The sequence below is a fragment of the Megalops cyprinoides genome, chromosome 14 (assembly GCF_013368585.1).
Source record: "Megalops cyprinoides isolate fMegCyp1 chromosome 14, fMegCyp1.pri, whole genome shotgun sequence".
In the NCBI taxonomy this organism is placed as follows: domain Eukaryota; kingdom Metazoa; phylum Chordata; class Actinopteri; order Elopiformes; family Megalopidae; genus Megalops; species Megalops cyprinoides.
In genome coordinates, this window is record NC_050596.1 from 23118891 (window position 1) to 23142051 (window position 23161).

The 23161-nt window shown below is 43.0% G+C and overlaps 1 protein-coding gene across 1 annotated transcript; it reads right to left on the reverse strand.

Annotated features, from left to right (window-relative positions):
* Nucleotides 1-8366: 8366 nt before the first annotated feature.
* si:ch73-116o1.2 (ras-related protein M-Ras) lies at nt 8367-17443 on the reverse strand. The gene is made up of 6 exons (XM_036545057.1): nt 17281-17443; nt 13333-13539; nt 12470-12623; nt 11370-11469; nt 10012-10091; nt 8367-8886 (listed from the first exon to the last, which is right to left on the reverse strand). Exons 2-6 carry the CDS (start codon nt 13523-13525, stop codon nt 8787-8789), a joined length of 627 nt encoding a protein of 208 aa, XP_036400950.1. The 5' UTR covers nt 13526-13539; nt 17281-17443; the 3' UTR covers nt 8367-8786.
* Nucleotides 17444-23161: the final 5718 nt, after the last annotated feature.

Here is a 23161-nt window from a genome sequence, read left to right on the forward strand (position 1 = left end):
CTTTTCAATGAAAGTCATCCCTGCAGTATTGCATGTGGGTGTCACACCTGCTCCCAGTCAGCCAGCTCAGCCACGCCCAGTTCAGCCTGGCTCAACCACTCCCACTCAAGCACACCTGTAACCCATTCATCATCAAGCCCTGGCTATTTAAGGACTCAGTTCAGTTTGCCTCATTGTGAGGTGTTGTTCTCTTGTGACTTTACTGAGCCTGCTTGCTGCCATTTGTTTGTGCTATTCCTGTGTTTTTGACCTCTTGCCTGTTCACTGGGCCTTGCTTGTGTTTTTTGGATTTTGGATTGGTGTTCTACTGCTTCCTGTTGCCAGCCTGTTTTGTCCCTGACCACATTTTTGGGTTCTGTTATCAAAGCCCTTAACTGCATCTGGATCCCAATCTGTTTCCTTACAGTGGGAGTATGAGCCATCAATAAACATTAGCTTTGATCTTTATCCATGGTGAACTGAAGTGGACACCACAAATACAATGAACCCATGAAGCTTCAGACAAGTTCAATTAATGATACGCAATGTATGAATTTAACTATACTTCCATAACTCCATTACATATACCTCTAAAATTCTGCCAAGGCAGGGACCGTGAAAGAGGTTGGAGGAAAAACATCTTCAAGAAAGTGAGAGCAGTGGACGACTATTGCTTACATATGTAAGTACAAATCACTTTCCATAGAAGGGCACAAGAATAAGGTGATGCCAAACCTGAAACTCAACACCGACTAAAAAGATTCCAGTATAGACAATACACATTTTAATGCAAAGTAGCTGCAATTGCTCTAGACACACACACAACTTGACATGCCAGATTTAAATGCCATCACCCATGATGTCACTCTCATAATTGCCTACTCTTTCAGGTGGATAAATCTAAGCAGTGTGACCTGTCACACATAGCATTTTTCTGTTTTTCTGTACCGTGAAGGTACTTTTGATAAATCGAAGCAGTGAGCTACCCAGGGGCAGGGTATTGTCCCATATTCACAGATTACACATTTCACAGATAATTCTCCCGGGTCCTAAACCAGATTTTCAGTGGTAATGCATAAAATACAGACACAGAAATGTGACATAACTTGCACCGTCCACCAATGAAATGTTAATGTCTCTGTCCTGGTAAATGACAACATCACTTAGATCACTGTTCAGACCCTGTGTTGGTAAGGAAGCATGTCTGACAATGACAGATGAGGCATCTTCCTGTTTAACATTATTCAGCAATGGTTCATCATGTATGGGTATGTGTGCCATCTCATATACCATTCATCTGTGTCTTACAAAACATCAAAAAACATGTTACCTCCTGCATGTTGCAACAATGGACAGTGTGATTATTGTCTACTCCACCCTCTATAGGTAATACATATATATGAAGCAATACATTTCTGCGAGAAATCTTTGCTTTCACAGTCTGGGTGTTTTGGTTCTGTAGATGCTGATCTGTGACTTGACTGACATCACTTCATAGACGGTAGAATCTCATTTGTCAGAGTTTTTCTTTTTGCTGTTCTTTCCTTGATTGACAAGCAACACTTTGTCTCATACAGTTAAAGGTAGTCTTTTTACTTTATGGATGGATATCTTGATATGGTATGCACCAAGACTGTACTGCTGGGCGATTTGAGTTGCTTTACAAAGGTCATTTCTTACATTTTACATAAACTGACAATTGTAAGTAACATCATCTAGAAGGACTTTCTGTAACAGAAAGAGGGTAGTGTGGCTGAGCAGTTTGAAGTGTTGACTTAAAGTTTCAGTAACCCAGCCTCAGTAAAACATCCAGTTGTAAAAAAAAAAAAAAAAAACTTAAATATGTAAGTCACACCTTGTGTAAAAATTGTAACCTGTGTCAGTCATTCTGGATAAGAGTGTCTGCTAAATGCCAGTAATGCTTAATGTAACATGAAATAAATGGGAATCCATAGAACTGGAAAAGCATGGTGAGAAACTGGCCATATTCAATCTATGCACTGCCAATGGTATCAACATGATCATCCAATAACCCTCTGACAAGGTAACTGATGCAGTTACCTTGTAAAGATATTGTTGCCTAAAGTCATCTCATCAAATTCATCTAGTTGGACCAGTACTGTCATGAGCATTTTGCACCCGTTTTCTGTTGTTGTACATAACATCTCGGTTAAACGCATAACTGACACAGCTACAATGATGATGTCATCAACTGGGAAGAGTGTGATAGCTGCAACACTATGCAGTCGTTTTGTTTCGTCTGTGTCATGGACAGTGTCACACCATCGATTGACCCTCAGCGGAGATTTCAGCTGCATTCGTTTCACACAGCAGACTGGTGTAAAACCAACTGTCACTTTGTGCTTCTTGAAAGGCAACAGCTCCATGTGATGACACCTTGTGTGAGAAGGCTAATACAAAGACTCACAACCGTCTGTTGCCCCCCGCTGGGAGGCACACGTAAAAAATTGCACTTGAGTAGTGCTCATAATTAGTACAAGTTTGCTAAACTTTTTGAACGACAATCACCACGTTCAAAGCGACAATCACCACGTTCAAACCCAGATACATCGTGCGATAAAAATCCACAATTGATAGTTTGATTACTTGCTGAGTATATGATATATTCTTGGCTGTTAATGAGAAGTGCTAATCAGTTGTACTGATACTGTGCTGCTGTGGTTTGTTAAACATTTTCATTATACATAATATACAAAATAACATTTTAAGACGTTAATGAGTATAAGTCAAACAATTTTCTCCACTGCGGAGCAATCTCGGTCGCCTCTTAACACATATTCCGTCTAAAATGCCGAAAAGACGTGTATTGCAGCTTGCCCCACTTTGTGGAACACAGTAGAGGCTTTGTGCGTTCCATGTAACCACTATGGGGCGCCCAAGGCAAACCTGTGATTTAACTTCGTGCATTAGTGTGCTGCTGAACAGTGGTCCTAGGTTGGTTGTTGTCTGGAGATACGGCGTACCTAGATGAGTAAATCCAGGTGAAGTTGAATGACTAGTAGGCCACGTTCCAAGTGTACACGACATGTCATGTAAAAATAGATCCGAATCCACCGGGATCCAGTAAACACATAATATAAGCCTGAACACGGTGGGAGGGCAGCATTTAAATGTACCTGATATTTAGGTGGTCTAAAATCAATACTTTGCCGTATACGTTGCTCAACAGGAAGCAATGCTGTAAAATTCATAATGATGGCGGTGGCACTCTTTCTAATACTGTCTAGGTAGGACTAATTTTATTGCTGATTTTCATTACTGTCACAAAGAGGGAAGTGTGACACGTCTGGACTGAAACGGTGCCTGAAAATAGCCAAGAGAAATGCAAATACAGCGGAATCTCTATGGAGTGGAAACCAAGCTCAGCTGTGCTGTATTCGGCAGGAAGGCCGATTCTATGCAACTCTCTCTGTAGGTGTATTTATTTTAAAACATTAAGATGGTCTGCTGCGCTCTGACGACTGCATGAAGGGGCAAACGCGTTGGTACTACAAATGCCGTGCTTAGAGAGCTCATACTCATACTCACTGACGTTTGTACACCACACTACCATTTGATACTGTTCATTCATACCTGATGCTTACGTTGTATAAACAGCAGTCATGTGTACATCTGACTGCAGATTTTATATTGTCAACTACTACACAACCGTGCTTCGACGTTTTGCCTTTCACTTAAAGACATTTCACTTTTTATACCTTTTAATGATACTATTGGCTGCGTTCTTCATGAACGTATATTTCCCCCTATATTTTAAGGAGTAAACGAAAAAGTGTCTTTAAATGTCCTCACTTTTAGCCGCACAATGAAGAGTAAACTGCGCCGTGTATTGTCATAGCCAATGAAATCCTGTACAATTTATGAATATCACACTACCATTACCTTGGCAACCACGATTAAGCACCCATGTGGAGATTACCTCCCATAACCTATTGCGGAGCAACCAAATGATTGCATCATGCACCTAGATCATGGAATTGCCGTGCTCTGCATTTCACGTAAACGCGTATGTGACCTAAATGAAGAGTTTCTTCTGTGTTATTTTAAGGTGCCGTGCGCTTTTAAGAAAGTGCACTCCGGGGAATTCGATTAAACTGGACAAGGGCGAAACAAAGGGAGCTTTAATGCAAAAACCACACGAGATAGCTGCCCGATGAAGAAAGAGAATTGAAAATGACACCCATAATGTTGCCTTTAAACAAAAGTCCGCTTAGATTTTTGTACATTAAGTACTGTTGGAGGACTTGAGCATTTTCCCATGGGAACTGAAATATGCGGTGGAAGAGCACATTTGCATTGACGCCTCAGTAATTTCTTTCATTCATTGGCTTCAGAGTGGTTCCACGCCCATCGTCTGGCTGGTTAAAACAGTGGTCTTCACGATCACTCTCTCCGGCGCGTTACGCACCATGCAATCTGCAGTTCCCTGATTTCCCCGTGTTCCCATGTCAGCTGGAATGTCGGGGGATCGTGCAAAGCGTTATACGCGCTGTTCCCACCGCTTCACGCACCGCAACTGCTTTCATCCACTGAGAAACAGGAAAGCAGCCATTTCCCGCGTGCTCCCGCACCTCATGATTAGGGCTGCGTTTCAAACCTGGTTTTAAAGAACAGTGGGCTCGATGAGATCGAGTCAGGGACTAAATGGTGCGGAGTGAGATTAAAGCCCAGCCTACATAGGCAATTTAGAACCACATGGAGCATTTAATGCAATGATGGGCCAACTAAACCTGAGTTCACAATTTAATTTTATTTAAAACAACTGGATTGAGAACCATTATCGACCCTTTACCGGCAGCAGCATGCATATATACAACAGTATTTTTGGACCTTTTTGACCCCACCCCCACCCGCTTTCTTTACACACAGAGAAGAGCCAACGTTGTCTCACCCACAACCGCCAGCTCCCGAAGCATGTGGCACACAGCGGCACATGAGGAACCACATTCCCCCACTCCAGCCTTGGCAGCAAAGGAGGGAAATACTTGCAGATGCGTGCAAGACAATCAAAGCACTGGAGAGGACAGAGGCTCCACCACGGTCCACAGCCAGCTGAGTGCTGTCATCCACACAGTCTGTCATCCATCATCTGAGAGACAGGAACCATGGTATATGTTCCACGGGGTTGGCAGCGTGGAGTAGTGGTAATGAGTTGGGCTCATAATCGAAAGGTTGTTGGTTCAATTCCCCCAGATAGGCACTGCTGTACCCTTGGGTAAGGCATTTAACCCAAAATTGCCTTAGTAAATATACAGCTCTATAAATGGATAAAATTGTAACCTTTGTAAATTGCTCTGGATTAGTTAAATGGATCTGCTAAATTACAACAGTGTAATGTAAAGCATATATGAGCATGTGGCACAATGGTTAGAGCAGTGGAAGGCAGACATGGGGATTGTGGGTTTCAATTCATTCAGTCCAGCTGGGACACCACCAGTGAAAACCTGAGTAATGCACATTATCCTATTCAGGTAAAAATATATATGTATGTGTGTTACAGAATGCATAAACATTATACCTTTAATCATGGCATCTACTGGAAACAATAACATTAACACTGTAATGATGGCACCATCTGAAAACTGAACAATATTACAATAGGGATTTTTTTTTCTAGAGTATCTGAATTCCAGTCATTAATGGTGGTCTGCAGTTCCCACATGCAAGGTTTGCCGAGCAGAAATAGGGAAATGTTCAGCCTATGGCTGCTACACCTTTACTAAAGGATGCACTGTTGCAATGTGAACCTGGATGCATATGCTGATAAAAACAGGACACTGCCTTTCCTGTAATAAAGCAGTCTTTATCCAGGACATACCCTCAGCACCAAAGAACAAACCGTGATAGACATAGCGTCCCTCTGGGAGATTGGCGGAAAGCTCCAGCCTTTGTCCTATATCTAAGGGTCATTGCAGGGACACAATGTAAAACAAATTCATATGGACTGGCAACATTCACACAACACATTATATAAACTTTGCAATGAAAAACAAAAAATGTGACCAAACACCTCAGGTTGATATATTAACAGCTATTAGTAGTTTGTATTATTTGCACTTAATACGATGACATTGAAATTAGTTTTAACGTTTCTAAAGGAAGGGAATACATATTCAAAAATGAGCCTTTGACAAAGGGTTCAGATACATGCCTCACGCTCTAGGGAAATTTCCTGTACAAGGCCCATTTATTACTGTTTTGTATGACCAACCATTTTACCACAGTTTCATTTTCTCACCCTTAAATTCTCCTAAAAAGTTATAAGAGAATGAGCGGGAAATACCATGTGACCAGCTGACTTTTGAGGAATTGGTGATGTTGCTTTCAGATCAGTGAATCAGCATAGAGAGCCAATTGGCTGGGAAGAGAGAAAACGTAGTTTCGTGTACTTATGTCACGTCTCAGAATACAGCCCCCTATCGGAACGTATCTCAATGCATACATCTGACAAGGAGCGCTGTTTCAGCTGGGAGAGAACAGCCACCTGACCAAGGACTGCGCCATTTCCAAGAAGTTAGGTTTCTGTCAACAACTTCCCGATAAGATCTGGGTTTGATCCGGTCTAGAGCGCCACAGATGAGCGTGTCAGCATCTGAACAGGAGAGGTGAGCCTACAGGCAGGGGCACAGAGTTTGAATATTACATTAACAGTGGCTCAGCAAAGGGACCTATACCATTCAACTCACCATTTAGAAAATATACTCACATAAGAATAACTTCAGTAATTACAGCTTGAAATTAATTTTAAGGTTTTTGCAACAAGTATGGGAAAAAATAACTTCAGCAAATTGCCCTTAAAAAACAGCAGGTAAATGCTTAGTATGACCAAACTGTTTTCCTGAACCCCACCCCCCACCAACTGAATATGTGAACTGAAGCCATTCAGGTGAATTACCTTGCTCAGGGGTACAAAAATCAACAACTTCAATGGTATTTAAACCAGTTCCTTAACCCTACTCAGCACTGCCACTTTGACCCATAACGACACTTTTTCAAAATGTTTTTTCTTGTTATTTTGCTTTCTTTGTAATTGATTTTGTACACACCTTTCTCCATGGTGATTTACATCCTACATTCTACATGCTATCCATTCATGAAGCTGGATACTTTAACCGGAGCATTTTAAGTGCTGCGCCTTTCTCTGGGGTACATCAGCAGTGTTGGAGTTGTAATCTGAACCCGCACACTCGTGACTCAGATCCCCTATTCCATATTGCCCCTTCACCCCCCCATTCCATTATTCATTACCCCTCTATCCCCCATTCTCTTCCACACTACAGGATGTGTATGTTGCATTCAGAGACAGTTTAAATGTCCTTTATTTAATCACAATAAATTTTTATTTTGCTTACAAATTTTCACTTCTGCAGTTCAGATTAACAGGCAGTTTGCTGTTTCTTCAGCACCATTAGCTGATCAGTCTGCACTGCTGCAAGCTAAACCACATGAATAATACAAAAGTTAAGGAACAGTAATAAATTAGTAAAAAAGTAGCAAATCAAATCGTTTACCAATACAAGAGACACCGTCCTATTTCAACAGTTGATATCACCTCTCAGACACACATACACAGTACTGTATTACACAATTTGTCCCGCCCGCCAGCAATGTTCCTTTTTTATAAACACTGTTAAAGAGAACAGAGAGAAAAAAAAAAAAAAAAAAAAAAAAATCACCAACGTGGTCAGCAATTGCTTCATATTTGTGTAAGTGATGTCTCCGATCTGTGTTCCCAGAGCAAAAGACCAAAAGCATTTTTGTAACTGTAACTGGAGATCTGTTCCCTGGAAACCACACAAGAATTATGGGATGGTGGTGGTGCCTGAAACAGATAATGAAGGCCATGGTTTTACAATCAGTACTTTACCCTTAGATTGACCTTCGTTCCCCTCATCTTATATTCTGACTATCCTCAGAATACATGCAAATGTGTAAAAAAAATACTAAAAGTGCAAAGGGACGTCCTTCAAAGAGTCATTTGTGGACTGGCTTGGCAAGCACCAAACAGTTCAGGCCAAACACTAAAAAAAGGGTGGGGGGGGGGACACTGAGCGATTTTGACATGCCAACATACGAAAAAAAAGTCTTGTTTGAAATCGGTGAGGTTTTTTTTTTCCTTTGTATAACTTACGGGCTGCACTCTGGCTGTCTTCCAGCCTTTGACACAATGTCTGGAGTCCCTCAGCACCCCACCAGCTGGAATTCATTTGGAGGTCCAAGCTCTTGTTCACTTCACTTTCACTTCAGTTTAATGACAAAGGCCGCTGATCCTAATGCAAACAGCCATGTCCTTTCTCCCTCTCCTTCCAGCCCGTGGATCTAGAGAACACTGGAAAAACAACACCAAGACCAAGCCTGCACCCCCCCCCCCCCCCCACCAGATACTCTTCTTTTCATCTCAAGCTACTTCCATGGCACTGATACATTCACAAGACCACTAGAAAACAAACACATGAGGGGGCCCCCTCAACATGGATATGACTCAGCTCCACGTTCATCTGTAGGGCCTCCAGTGGAAATGCCGATACAGCACTGAACATCCGTTTCAACTCTCCAAAAAAGTCCCCCCGGGACAATGTCCCCTCCCCGTGGTTTCCATATACTGTGGGCAGCGCCCGTCGAGCCTCACCCTTTTGCCCAGGGGCACAGGGAGCGAGGCCCGGGCACTCTGTGGAGTCTGAACAGTCAAAGTCTTGTTTTCGCTGTGTTCCAGCGCTCTCTCTCTCTCGGTCGAGCGAAGCGCACCACAGTTCTTTTTAAAGCAGGCTGCCTGGCAGGGGAGGCCTTCACAAGATGACGCAGTGGAGCTTGTGGGAGCCGGTGGAGCGGTCCCCACGCCACTTGGTTTTCTTTTTCTTTTTCTGGCTTTTCTCTGGGATCTGTTGCCTGTGTGGGGGGGGGGGGGGGGGTAGGGGGGCGGACGACAGAAACATCTTAAGGAGATAACCCAGCGGCTACCAGCTGGAGGGCCTCACGAGCTTTCATTGCACCCCTTCTTACAAACAGCCCAGCGGACGCTCAAACAGGATATGAGCACACAGAAAATCAACACTCGCCAGATTCCTCTGAAATTACACTGCCGATTCAAGTCAGGAAACGGCCTGTTTCAAAGCCTGCTTCGCTCAGAGAAACAGGCTGCTCACCGTATCTGCACTCTGTTTGCAATGTCTTGGCTCTGCTAAGAAAGCTATGAAACTCTTTGAGAAGGGAAGCTGCCACACTTGTAAAGAAGAATAACAATTAGTCACTACTCACCATGTATTCTCAGGCAAACATTTATAAAGAGCAAGAGGACTAAGAAACAACTTCCTCTTTTCAACACCAAGACATCAAATACAGTTGTGGAGATTTTGAGATACACAACTTCAGTAAAGAAGTCATGGTTTGCACTTCACAGGAGGGCTGATTTTGATTCAGATGCATTATGTGGGTAATGTGTTCCCTGTTTTTTTTAAGCCTGCTGCATAACTGACATTTTACCAAGTGGCACATTGAGAAACTGAAATATCCTTATTTGTAAAGCCAACAAAAGCATTGTGTGACAGCTCTGATTTTCTTTTTCCACTCCTCTTGGACGCCAGTCTTCTTAGAGTTTGCAAACCTTTAATTCTATACTGTGTGTTCAGTATACATTTATTTAATGAATCTGTATTTCACTTTTATTGAGCATTTGATGTTATTTTGTCACTATTTTGAGACCAGAAACCATATTGTGGTTTTCTGAAGTTCAGGAACACATTCCTTGGTATGCCATGTTACCATGCCACTGCTAAAGAAATTTATAATAATGCAGTGACCTTAGGGAATGCATCAGTATTTTAACAGAGGTATACCTGTATGTTAAATGTAAATCATTACTGATAGCTGTAACGCAAGATGAGCAAGTTGAGAATGTATGCAAAATGTTACAGGGGAAAGAGACAGTAAATTTGATGGTCACAGTGAATGTTACCAATTAAAATAGTTTATCTTGTCAAATCAGACAACATTGGCCAGATTGCATTGACCTACCTGATCACTCGGACCAGTTCGTGAAATGCTTTGTCCACGTTCATGGGAGGATCCTTGGCACTCGTTTCTATGTAAGTAATCTGTAGACCAAAATGTATAATTTAGTAAATAAGGCATCATGGAAATACAGGTCATAAAACACAGACCTACTAGAGATTTGATCACCACTGTAGCAATTTAGTTATAAAAGTCTAAATTATGTCTACATTTTATCACATGGTGGTTTAGTGTCACAAGTCATTTATGCTGATGATGCCTCCAGGACCAGTGAGAGACAGACAGACAGACAGAGAGAGAGAGAGAGAGAGAGAGAGAGACAGACACTGAGATGGAGAGATGTGCCAGTCTGCTCCCGTTTTTAATCACAGTGCCTCAATGTGTGAATCAGCTGGGTCCTGCTGACAGTCTGTAACCATGGCAACTCCAGCTGGGAGCCAGTAGTCTGCTCTGCCCCTTCTAAATACATGTGCTCCACACTCCCCCATGCCGGCTCATGTCCAATCACGAATCAGGAAGTCAGCCTGGCCACCAGCATCTCCACCAAATTGCCTCCTCACTACACAGCAGCCACATCAGCTACTGCAGGCTATTCTAGATCAAGACTGGCTGTCTGATCACACCCCCCCCCCCCCCCCCCCCCATTTATTAAAGAAGTTCTTGCGGCGCTGCATTTTAACTCAAATCCTCAGCATGTGACACGGTACGACTAGGGTAAAGGTCAACCTACAGGCCCAATGCCTTCCCTTAAGCGTGTCCAAGGTCATCGCCTACACCAACGCATTCCTGTTCATGCTGAAGAGCTACTTTGTTCTCCAGCTGGTGCGATGTGAAAGAAGTCATTTTCCACTGTCCTCTGAGATTAGGAAAACAACAGCCTTAAGTAGTCACACCACAGTTGAAAGCAGGAGGCATATTGTCATTGCTGATAACTGGACCCTGCCTCCTCTCTGACATAATATTGCAGTTTGTCTTACATACTGGTATGCAGCAAGGATTTAGAAATCAGTAGATTAAAAATCCAAATCCCTCTAATCGGGGTGAGAATGTTTTCATTCAACAGTACTAATTGTACTCAATTAAATTTTGGATTTTTTTTTTTTTATTTAGAGAACAATTGCATATTTGAGCCACAAACTAGAAAACATTTTAACAGCTGGCCATGGTAAAAGAACTCCTGAGCGGTTTCTCCAAGGAGAGGCTGAGGGAGCCTTGAATTGTGACAGGGAGAGTCACGCATTTCTCTTTACTGGGGCAAAGTCTTGAACCCCCCCCCCCTCCCCAACCACACACACACACACACACACACACACACACACACACACACGAGCCAGTGGTCTGCTGTGGTACCAGATACTCACATTGTGCTTGGCAGCCATCTCCCTGCCCTGTTCGCCCGCCACCTTCCGCAGGTGGACCAGATCCACTTTGTTGGCCACCAGGACCATGGGAAAGGATTCCCTGGAAAAAAATAAATAATGCATTCATTGCATTATTGTCATTTAGCAGACACTCTTATCCAGAGCGACTCATACACAGTAGGTTACTTTTTATCCATTTATACAGCTGGATTATTTACTGAAGCAATTGTGGGTTAAGTACCTTGCCCAAGGGTACAACAGCAGCACTCTGGCAGAGAATTGAACCAGCGACCTTTGGGTTACGAGCCCTGTCCCTTACCACTACACTACACTGCTATAATATCCCATGATTAATTAAAATATTCTCCTTAACAAGCAGGTTTGCACATACCAAGAATTCATAAATCAGCCCGAATGAGCCACTGAGTATGTCAAACTAGATACTTCCTCTCAAGTTCAGCTTCAAACACTCTTTCCCGACAATATAAGACAATTCAAAGCCCAATTACGTATTAAGAGTCAAAAAATAAGCAACTTTCAGGTAAATGTGACGGCGTTTCTTTTTGCATGGGGGGTGCGGAATTTGGGGGAGTGCATGCACATGTCACACAGAGCGGAAGCAACGGGCATCTGCTGGAGAGCCACCCTTCCTGAAGGAAGGAAGCTCTTCAAGCCTGAGCACACGCAGCGGTTTCAGTGCCTCGTCCTCCGGCACGCAGCTCGGTCCCCCATGACACTGTTATCGGAACGCAGTGCTAACAGATACAGGGCTAAGGCACATTTTTTCCGCTGTGCATAAAATTGGGCACATTGCCATGCAAGGCGTGGCTATGGCATGTTACATATGAAAGGGACAGCTAAACCCTGCCGTTAAAGCCTTCTTTAAATGTGTGCACACACGCACACATACACATTTTCTAACACCTACGTCTAAAGATACAAAAGGCCAAGGCCAAGGGAAAGCCCACTAGTAATTCTATTAAGTACTAAGTCAGTGATTGCCAATGTAGTCCCTGTAACAGTAAGGAGGTTTGCATTACATCCTTGAACACTGCATTTCCATCCACACCTCAGACTGGGTCAGCAGGGTGAGCTCTCACCTGTCTTTCACTCTGAGGATGAGCTGGTGGAAGCGGTCCACGTGCTCGAAGCTGGCCTTGTCCGTCACCGAGAAGACGATGAGGAACCCGTCACCAGTCCGCATGTACTGCTCCCGCATGGCACTGAACTCCTCCTGGCCCGCCGTGTCCAGCACTGCAAGGACACAGAAACAAAAGGGCCCAGTTAAAGAGTCCACATACACACACACACACGCACACACAGAGGACTAAACCCCTAACACAGGGCCTGTATCACCATCATCATCTTCATCTGACACTTTCTCTCCTTGTTATCCTTGTCAAATAATACAAACACTTCTTAAGCCAATAAATTTTGACCACAGCGCTCTGCTGTTGATATGCCATTGTCTAACATTGCAGAGACACCGCAAGAACATTATGTATTCATCTGGAAATGACAATAAGGAATATTGATATACGCTACCTAGAATTTGCTAATGAGGATGAAATAGATGTATTTATTCCAAGATCAAATTAGACATGTAAAATGATAACTAAGGGAAGGGAAATTGTCAGAGAACAGGAGCCCTTTAAGTGTTTTTCAAAACTGAATGTGCCGGTTGAGTGGGAGGATTTAGTTTTTTTTTTTTTTAATTCTGTGAACTCTGCAACAGTATTTCCTGAATATGAGTCATAAATCCAGTCTGGTGAATCACCGCTTTTTCGAACTCTGATAGAAAACACCGGAGAAGCGTGACAGGCGCATAGAAGCGGAGAGCCCGATGTGCATCTTGTGCACGACAAACCACCTGTTTGGTTCTATTTCTGTGAGCGGGGGAGAGAGGGGCGCTCGGCACTCAGGGCTCCAGGTGTACCAGAACACTGGAGTGCATGGTATTCACCGTCCAAGATGGCCCACTGGCCGTCGATCTCCGTGTGCTTCAGATAGGAGTCCTCGATCGTGGGGTCGTAGTCAGGCACAAAGATCTTCTGGAAGAACTGGATGGTGAGCGCGCTCTTCCCCACACCTCCATCCCCCACCACCACAAGCTTGTATGTGGGCAGGTTGTCGCTGGGAACTGCGCTGGTTGCCATGGTGACAGCTACACCTGGAACAAAGAGGGGGAGGGAGGGGGGTGTCAGCCTGCCGATGCCACTGCTATTACTGCTGCTGCCAACATTGTTGCCAGGGGAGTTTTTCGCCCCCCCCCCCTGTTCCCACGGAAACCCCATCAAGAAGCATATATCAAAGCAGCAGAGCGGATTCTGTAACGTGTCATCAACTACCAGCACTTGATAAATCTAATGATCCAGGGTCTCTCTGAATGACCTCGCAGCTGCAAATTGATGCACAGATCCCCATTTCATGATCATCGGTTGTAGGCTGCTACTCCACAGGCTGACAATAGTAAACCAATGGGTAATAAAGCAGTGAGGGAGCAGAGATGACACTGTGCAGCAAACCAGGAGGATTTTGCAACCGCGATTGTGACGAAGCGAGATTCACACCACCATTACAAAAGAGAAGCATTTTTCAGAGGTGAGAAACTCCCCGCTCCTTAGACAAGCCCGAAAAAAGCACAGATCTGAGCCTTTCCCAAGCCCTCAGCAAGACCAATCCGCAGCCAGGAAGTGCGGTCTAGACACATGGATTACTCTGCTTTGTGACTGTGGCTTTTCTCTGGCTTTCGCAAAATATAATCCTGCCTTGCTTCAGCACCATGTGGTATGCGAGCCCAGCCCGCTCCATCCAAATTTACTTGCTTCTGCTGGATCCGTTTCCTGTTGAACAACAGCTTCCCTAGCAAGCCCTCAATGCATGTTGCTGAAGCTGCTGCACACCGCTCTTCCATCTTGAAAACAAGTGAGTAGTTGACATGTTGAGGAGGCAGAGCTCTCAGTGTTGAGAGGAATGCCCAATTACAGGACTCCGTAAACTGCAGCTCATTGGGAGCCATGTGCTTTTTTGAGTGCCTTTACTGAGAATATGCGCAACGCTACAGTAGCCCAAAACCAGCTGGCACATTAACGCAACTGGCGAGAAAATAACGAGAGGAGGCCCTGCAGCACAACAGCATCTGCAGTTACCACAAAGACAACTAAACACGCTAAGATTTTGATATGGCTCAGGATGTTCAGTTGGTTCAGTACATGTAGCACTGAAAAAAAGATAAAGGCTTCCCTTTCCTTCTACTGATAATGTCAGCAATATCATTTTACCTACAGAGAGGAACGGATATTCACAGTTGCTGTACAATTCAACAGAAACAGTAAGCTAACAAAACTCTTGGAAAAGATGAACCAAGATTTACGTTCATAAGGCTGTGCACAGGCACATCTGCACACACTCAGAGGACACCCAAAAGGCCTCTGTCTCAAATCATCCTGCCCTTATTTTGACACGCTGTTCTCGCCACAATGGGAAAGAAAGTCTGAGTATGGACAAGCGGACAGCCATCTGACCTACTCAGACCGCCTTCCTGGACTCAGACTGCTTGGTCAACGTACCACCCAGGCGATGGAGAACAGGGCTGTGTCACACAATGGCTCAGGCCCTGTGGGAAACAGCAGCCCTTCCTGAGGCCCACAATGGAGGGAAGCCGCACGCTTCCTCCTGCAGCGTGGCTGGCTTCACAGCCAGGACCAGGAAAGATATAACCATCCCCGAGGGGACCTCCGCCTCCCCACTTCACTACCTGGCACGCCGTCCGACTCGAACAACCGCCGGAGAAGCCGGGTGCGACAGCCGGGCTCTCTGGGTTCGAGGTTTTTGGAGCCACAGAAGGCCTTCGCGCCGGCCTCATTCCTGCCTCCCTGGTAATCAGGAGGCGTGGGCGACCCGGCGTGTTTAGTTCTCACTGTCAGAGCTTTCTCTGGCCGGGACACAAAGACAGACCTCTCAGCTCCGTGCCGGAATGTCTGCCGGGGAGCTGGATCGCGTGGCCAGCGGCCAGAGCAGACAGCTTGTATGATAGAAGGGTTGTGACTGGCAGGACAGGCAGCCTACGCGCCCAGTCTGGATGGTGCGCATAGCGGCTAACAGGGAGTACAGTGTGGGCCAGGCTTTCTGCATCTCTCTGCTGCTGAAGGGTGCAAATCCAGAAATGATGTCAAATTATTCCACTAATCTGATCAGCATTTGCGCTTTTATTTGCCAGTGAAAAGAAAGGCATTAGTATGATGGAGCTTTGTAAAGACTTGTAAAACATCTCAGGTTATACAATACATTTTAAAGCACTTCTCAGCTGTTCAGCAAGGCAGGTAGGGCCACATTATCTTAATGGAGCCTTACACTCTTCATCAGAAACATTATGGCTCTGAGCCCTGAAATCAGACCCTGACATGAGACCATTCCCCTTTGTCGGTTTGTGCCTGATGTGATTACTTTCAGGCTAAACTAATGTACCCTGATTTAAAAACGTTTAGATAACCGGGTGAAGAATATTAAAACTGTCAAAGTTAGGCACTCCCAAATAATCCAAGCAAGAGCACAGCTCTCATGGGAAATAGGCCAATGTGGAACATGCCAATGCTTCATTTGTGCGAGAATTACACTGTCCAGGCGCATTACTCAACGAGCTTTCTGAAGGCACAAATCTGTACTATAAGAACAAGTGAACAATTTTCCCTGTTCTTGCAATGTGTGTCAACTGCAGAAGTGTAGGAGGGAGGGGAGTTTTTTTTTTGCCAAACGCACTTCGTCTTCCTTCGATGTGGCATCAGTAAATCGGTCACATTGTTACAGACGGAAAAAGCCATCAGGCTGCACATATCATGCGGCCCTGACCCTGGCTATGACGTGCCATAATGTAGTATCCTATTCCGCTGTAGAAAAATACTAACATTTTACTTTTAAAAGGACAAAAAAGTGTCACGCTCCTTCAGCGTCTGTTTTCTTTGCGAGATGCTTGCAATCCTTGGTCACTCCACAATACTATAAATAGTGGGAATACGTAAAGGGTGCTGGGTGGTGATCTCATCTGCTCACTCTGACTCATAAAGTATCCCTTTCACAACGCCGCCTGTTAGCCTGGTAACCGAAACACAGCATAAATATTCTTTATGCTAATAATGTCTGCCACGGACTGTCAAACGCATTCAGTGAACTGTGTACTGTGTGTAAGTAAATACATGTTCACAATGCTGAAAGCAGGAGAACTTCAAACTTTGATTAACGTTACAGAAGTCTTCGAAAACTTTCGATTCGTTCACCCCAAATGCCTTGTTACTCGGATAAACTAGTGCGAAAAAAACTTGATTTGGAAGCAATAACGCTAGAAATGGCTGAGACATTTCTGACTTGTGAAATATGCACACTTCCCTAAGCGACTTCCTTTACTTCCTATCTTGCCTTTTTTGCTAAATAAAACTGCTGACCATTTTTAAAGAACGGTAACGTCAGATATCTTTCAAAAAAGTGCCAGCTCTCAAATGAATAGTAAGCTAACGATGTGCAGTAATCAGAAATATCACGTAAGTGACTGGAACAATCTGAACCGGTTTGTTTTCATTATATAATTTACCGAATAACAATGACACGTCTTAAAGGAGCGTCAGCAGCTTCACATCAGTTCGATATATTTCTAAAACCGAGTGGATGTGTAACAGCATGCTAGGTAGCTAACCATCTTTCTATCAAATTAAGCGTTCTAGTTTGTTTTCCAGTTGTCGCAAATGAACTTTGTGAAGTTTGAACGTCAAGTTTTAAATCAGTGTTTAGGTGATGTTATTTCTTTTTGACTGACACTTCACAAAACATCCAATTAAATCGGTCTTAATATTATCGTCTACTTGTCATGGCAAAGCGATGTCTCCATTGCAGAAAATGCTAAAAAGGATATACAACTTACCGAGTAACGATTTGATGCTGCTCTGGTAAACCACCCACTTTCCAGACACGTTCCCCTCATAATTTGCCTTCTTCGCTTAGAAGGTTACGTTCAACAGTTTTATATAAGTCATAATAAAATCACATTCGACTTCTCACACACGATAAAAGGCCAGTCCAGTCCGCTGTGAAATTTACACTGTAGCAATTCTTTATATTGCAACAGCTGATACTATAAATAGAACTAACTCGTGGGGGTGGACGGTTTGTTAGTACAGCGTATTATAAACATTCTCTCTTTATGATATTCATTCGGGTCATTTTTATATTTATATCTTTAATAAAATATACTTTACTTCTTTTCTTTGTTTGCATTACAAATTATTAAATGAGATCTTCATTCAATGTTTGACAGCATCCCTTTGGGTGCCGAAATGGACTATTCCGCCATGTTGATGCTTAGCTGGTTCAACGTTAAGGTGGGATATGTGTCAAATTCGGCATCAGACTCATTTGTACTGCATGTATGACACATTTGCAATTTGATGTTGATTGCATGCGATGTTGAAATAATTGCTTGAAAACATTACCGAGTTTAAGGCACCTCGTATGTAGTTTAACCCAAGCCAAATATTAACGGAAAAATCATTGGCTATTGTTTCTGCAAAAGAGCGTAAAAAATTCAAGTGATACTGAGGCACTGACTTCTTGTCACGTGGGGCTCATTAAAAACTGACATGTTGTGACTTGATCTATTGGGCTTTTTGATCACACTTTACATTTAAAGGGCTGTGATAAGTTCTTCAGATACAATGGAATAAATTATGTGCATAGACGTGTAATTATTTAAAGCTTCAGGTGTGGGGTGTTACATTACATTATTGGCATTTAGCAGACATTCTTATCCAGAGCGCCTTACATCAGTTACAGTTTTTTTTTTAAAATTTTATCCATTTATACAGCTGAATACTTACTGAGGCAATTGTGGGTTACGTACCTTGCCGAAGGGTACAGCGGCAATCGAACAGGCAACCTTTTCGGTTATGAGTCGTGCTCCTTAACCACTATGCTACGCTGCCCCACCAGTGTAGGGGTGTAAGTGATATTTGGAGTTATCATGTGGGTTAAGGGACAGGGACAGTGGGGAATGGTCAGTGAAACTAATTAATGACTATGTAACCATGTAACACTCGCATGGAACTTACACAGTAAGATAAACTCCTTGTAATTACATAGGTGTGTTTCCCTATTTAATACAAAGTGGAACTGTTTACTTCAGACTAATCACCCAAATTGTGAAAAGCACTAATATCCATAACCTACTGTAAATATGACCCTGCGCTTATACTGACCCCCTGCCTCAGCCAATGTTTCTCAAGAAACACTTCTGTTTAAGCCCTTTGTGTGAAACAGAAATGTTATTACGTCTATGTGTTCCCTTCCTTTCTTGTATCAAAGGTTCAACCCAAAAGATGCTGAAGTGTGGATGAATACAATGCAACCTGTTTAATGTAGTGAAAATGCACAAATACACAAACCTATAGGCATTCCGCACACAGAGACCCATTGCTAATCAAAATGAGTCAGAGGGGGAGAACAGGAAGCACTCTGAAAAAAAAATCAGCACAAAAGCAAGGAAGTTGGGCAAAGCAAGGCAAGACCTGATCCAAGACAGCTGTCCAGGATGAAGACAAGTTCCCAAGAACCGGCAGCCTGAAACCTTTGAGTGGCAAACAATTCAAACTAAAGGATTAAAAAGCAATACGTTTTTGTTTGTCCGACAGCTCCAATACATCAGCAGTGAGCAATGTACTGTTACTGCTTCAGTTTGTACTGTCTCACTTGAGCATTTTGTGGAATAATAATGATGATAATAAAAATAAATGTAGCTGCAAGGAACCATTTAACAAGGGCTGAGCACAAGCAAAGACCCTCCTGGGTAGCTTTATAATCTAGAAACTTGGAATGAACAAACTTCATTGAGAGCAGTACAAAGATTTGTAATGAAATAAGCCATGATGTTCAAACCAGCAGTTCTCCATAAGCTGTATACATAACTGTTTTATGTAATATGTCCCCATTGACCAAACCAATACAGAAGACTCCAGTACATGCTGTATGCAGTGATAGGCTTGGATTGGATAAAGAACTAACATGTACACATTTTTTCATAAAAATTACACCATCATCTTCACACAAGAAGTCATTCAGCCTCACGTATAATCATGTATTACTGTCATGTCTTGTGATGCATGGTGAACATATATTTAACGTGTACTAAATTCCATGTGACATATTTGTGACATGTAACATATTTGTCATAAACACCACAGTTTTTATTGGTTTACAGCAGTCATATTTTTTCAACAAAGGCATCTACCAAAACAGCTTGATAGAAGGCGATACAAAGATCACGCATAGTACATTTTTTGCAAACCAGGCCCATCAAAACCAAAAGTGGCTTCCAAACAGAAGTAGTGACTAAAAAAGAATAGCAAATGTGCAATGTTTTATAATTATACTTAATTATATTTTGGGGAAAAAAACCTACATGGCAGCTATACCATGTGACCTATCAACCAATGGTCAGAGAATCATGATATTCGTGAAAAATACATTTTAACTCCAGAAACCACTCACTTTCCAGACAAAGTGTGCATAAGAAACTGCCCCCAAATAATCATCTGTCTATTCATCTCTAGTAGTGGTAGTTTAGAAAAAAATGTGCTCTGCATCCATTCTGTGTGCTGTCCACTTATAGTATAGGCTACACCCACTTAGTGCCATCACACACATTCAAACAGAGCACACACACACTGACCCAATACACACACACACTCGGTGCTACACCACTCACACACACACTCACACAGTCCCTTCCAAAACCTAACGGGAATCTGAGTGGGTAATGCTTTCATTTCTCATTGCTTGGATCCAAACATGAGAGAGGAAGGCTATTTTTAAACAAATAAATGTTAAAGTAAGTATATCATTCCAGCTCCGTGTTGATCTGTGGCACAGGGGAAGGGTTTATAGATATATAAACCTGCTTAGATATTGAAATCCGTGTATGTATTTGAGAGAAGAATAGTAATTACCAATTTAGATGCCTTTTGTTTTATGAGGAAAATTCTCTCATCCTTCATGTACCAGGCCAGGGCTGTTATCAGGTTATGTAGCCATTAATTGATTTGGTTACCCAACTGACAATTAACAACACATCTTAATCATTTCTATTTCTAATCAATGAAATCCCTGGTGTGCAAATATACTTTACAATGTACATAAATCAAAATTAGCAGTGTTTTGCATTGTTTTTCCTCTTTTCAAATTTAGAACCCCTGTAAGCCATTGTTTAAGACCTTAATTAAATAAACCATATCAGTGATCACAACATGCTCTTGAAGCCCAGGAGGCAATGGGCTCACACTTAAAAGCCTTGCTTTTTTATTATGGAGTATGGGGGTTGCCTAGCAACAGCCAGGCTTCTCTCGGAATCCTCCCCATCACTTCGGAGCTGGAACGCAGCAGCCCTCCAGATGCTCTCAGGGAGCTTTTCCCAGAACATTGTGTCGCTTTGACAACAAGACTGTGCCTTGAGTGCCCTCACAATAGGACTATGTGGGACATTTAGTCCAAAAAGGTACAAGGAGAACATACCGGTTCCATAGAACACGTTGATTTGAAACCCTGATGTTTTCTACATGTAACATGGCTTTGCAGTGGCTCTCATATGATGGTAAAGGATAAGACAATGTGATGAAAAGATAAACGTTTAAGTTGTATTTATGGTCATTCTGCATAAAGTAAGTATATATAAGTATGGGGCGGCAGTGTAGCATAGTGGTTAAGGAGCTGGACTCGTAACCGAAAGGTTGCCAGTTCGATCCCCGCTGGGACACTGCTGCTGTACCTTGGGCAAGGTACTTAACTCACAATTGCCTCAGTAAATATCCAGCTGTATAAATGGATAACATTGTAAAGAACTGTAACCTATGTAAGTCGCTTTGGATAAAAGCGTCTGCTAAATGAATAAATGTAAATAAAGGTACAGCATATGTGACTGCAATTTCAGATACATATCTGAAACAAAATAATTCATATTTCAGTACGTAACCAGCTCTGCTTCCTGGTTTTAATCCTTTAATAACAGCGATTGGGTGTCAAAAGATGCTTGGCACCAGGCACCATCTGAAACCAGCCCAGCAAATGGGCAAAGTCACTCCTGCTGAGCTCCATAAGTTCACATTGTGTTGTCACACCAGGAGGGGGGCCTGCCCCATCACCACAAAGTCCCTGACATGGGCCTAAATTTCGAAGTGTTTCTCTTTAAACAATTTAACACGAAATTGGGCTGGTTCTTTGGCTACGGCTTCATTGGTCGATCCCCCTTTTGGGGGGTGGAGGTGGGGGTGAGCGGGGGGGGGGGGGGGTGGAGAGTCCAGCCAACATTAGAAAGCAATGGTCACTGTTACCTTTTTTAACATACTTCAGTTTCAATGCTGCTTGCTTGTTTAGCTAATCAGTGGCTTGCTAGCTCTCTGTCCTCACCATCAACATTAAATAGCTGTGCATGTGATATAAATAGATTTTCTTTTTTTCATTTGATCCTTGTAATCTACTCGTCTTAGTTCATATAACCAAGGTCTATCTCTGACATGTACATGTATCTATGTAGGGATTTTTTAAATTTATTTTTTGGTATTAGGGTCATGCGATGGGTAATTAGGGTCTGCAAAAAATATAATCCAGTGAACGCAACTGAAGACACAAACCATAAGCCTGCTGTATGTTGAATCTTTGGAGGATAGGTTGTGTGTTCTCAGAATTCATATGTCTAATATAACTGTGTGTCCATTTCAGCAGTCTTCCATGTTGCGCCTCTACTTGGGCAGGATGTCAGGGGCCACATTTCTTGTTTCAGAACAATGGAATTCATCAGAGTTTCCTGGGTTCATGCTTAAGTTCCTGGCTATAGTTCCTGGTCCTGTGGTGTCCGTAACCATATCTATGGATCCTGGCCCTCAGTGGAAAGGTGTTATTAGCTTATTAGTGTCTTTTTACCATGTATTGGTCTAGTAGAGGGTATTTGGAAAAAGCAGATTTGTTTCTTCAAATTCCTTAGCCCATGTTCTCGTAACAGTCTTGCATCAACCATAGCACGCTTTGACACTTTCAGCTGTTGTGGCTGTTCTGGAGAAAGTGATAAGGCAGGTGACAACACCTCATTTGGGTTGAGGCAATTAATCTGCTGGTTTTGTTGCCTTTCATGCCTTGGGCTGTGCAAAGCTGGATCACTCAGAAGGTGGCCTGGCTGTGGGCCAGATAGACGTGGGGACAGACCGGGTACAGCTACTCCCCTGTCCCAAGCCGGAACAAACCAGGATTTTCGCTGCCATCTGAAGACGCTTTTAAAACAAGAAGGACCCTGATTTCAGAGCAGCCACTGAAAGTGCAGCGCCTCGCTTGAGGCCCTTCTCTCAGTATCGCCACTGGCAACAGTTGTGTGGAAACCCACTGGCTCACAGCCCAGAGGTCAGAGCCCCAAGTGTCTGCTGCTGCCATTTCTCTGGCCTTTATTTTGAGTGCAGACGGCGCTGCTGCTCTATGATGAAGGGTTTATGTACCTTCCCAGAGACAGCCAGTTGAATTGGATGGCTTAAGAGTTTTTTTTTTTTTGAGCCAGAACAAATCCAAGCCAAAGAATAATTAAAGCCAGCCCTGGGGCTGATTATACTGCTTTACACCACAGTTTCCACAGGTCTGGTTTTGGGTCTCTTATAACAGAAAGCAGCATATTTTCATGTCAAGAGTATTTCACAAAAAAAAAAACAAAATGAAAAATAGAAAAAATGTGTAAAGGAAAAGCATTGACCATGCTCTAATAAAATTGTCTACTCACG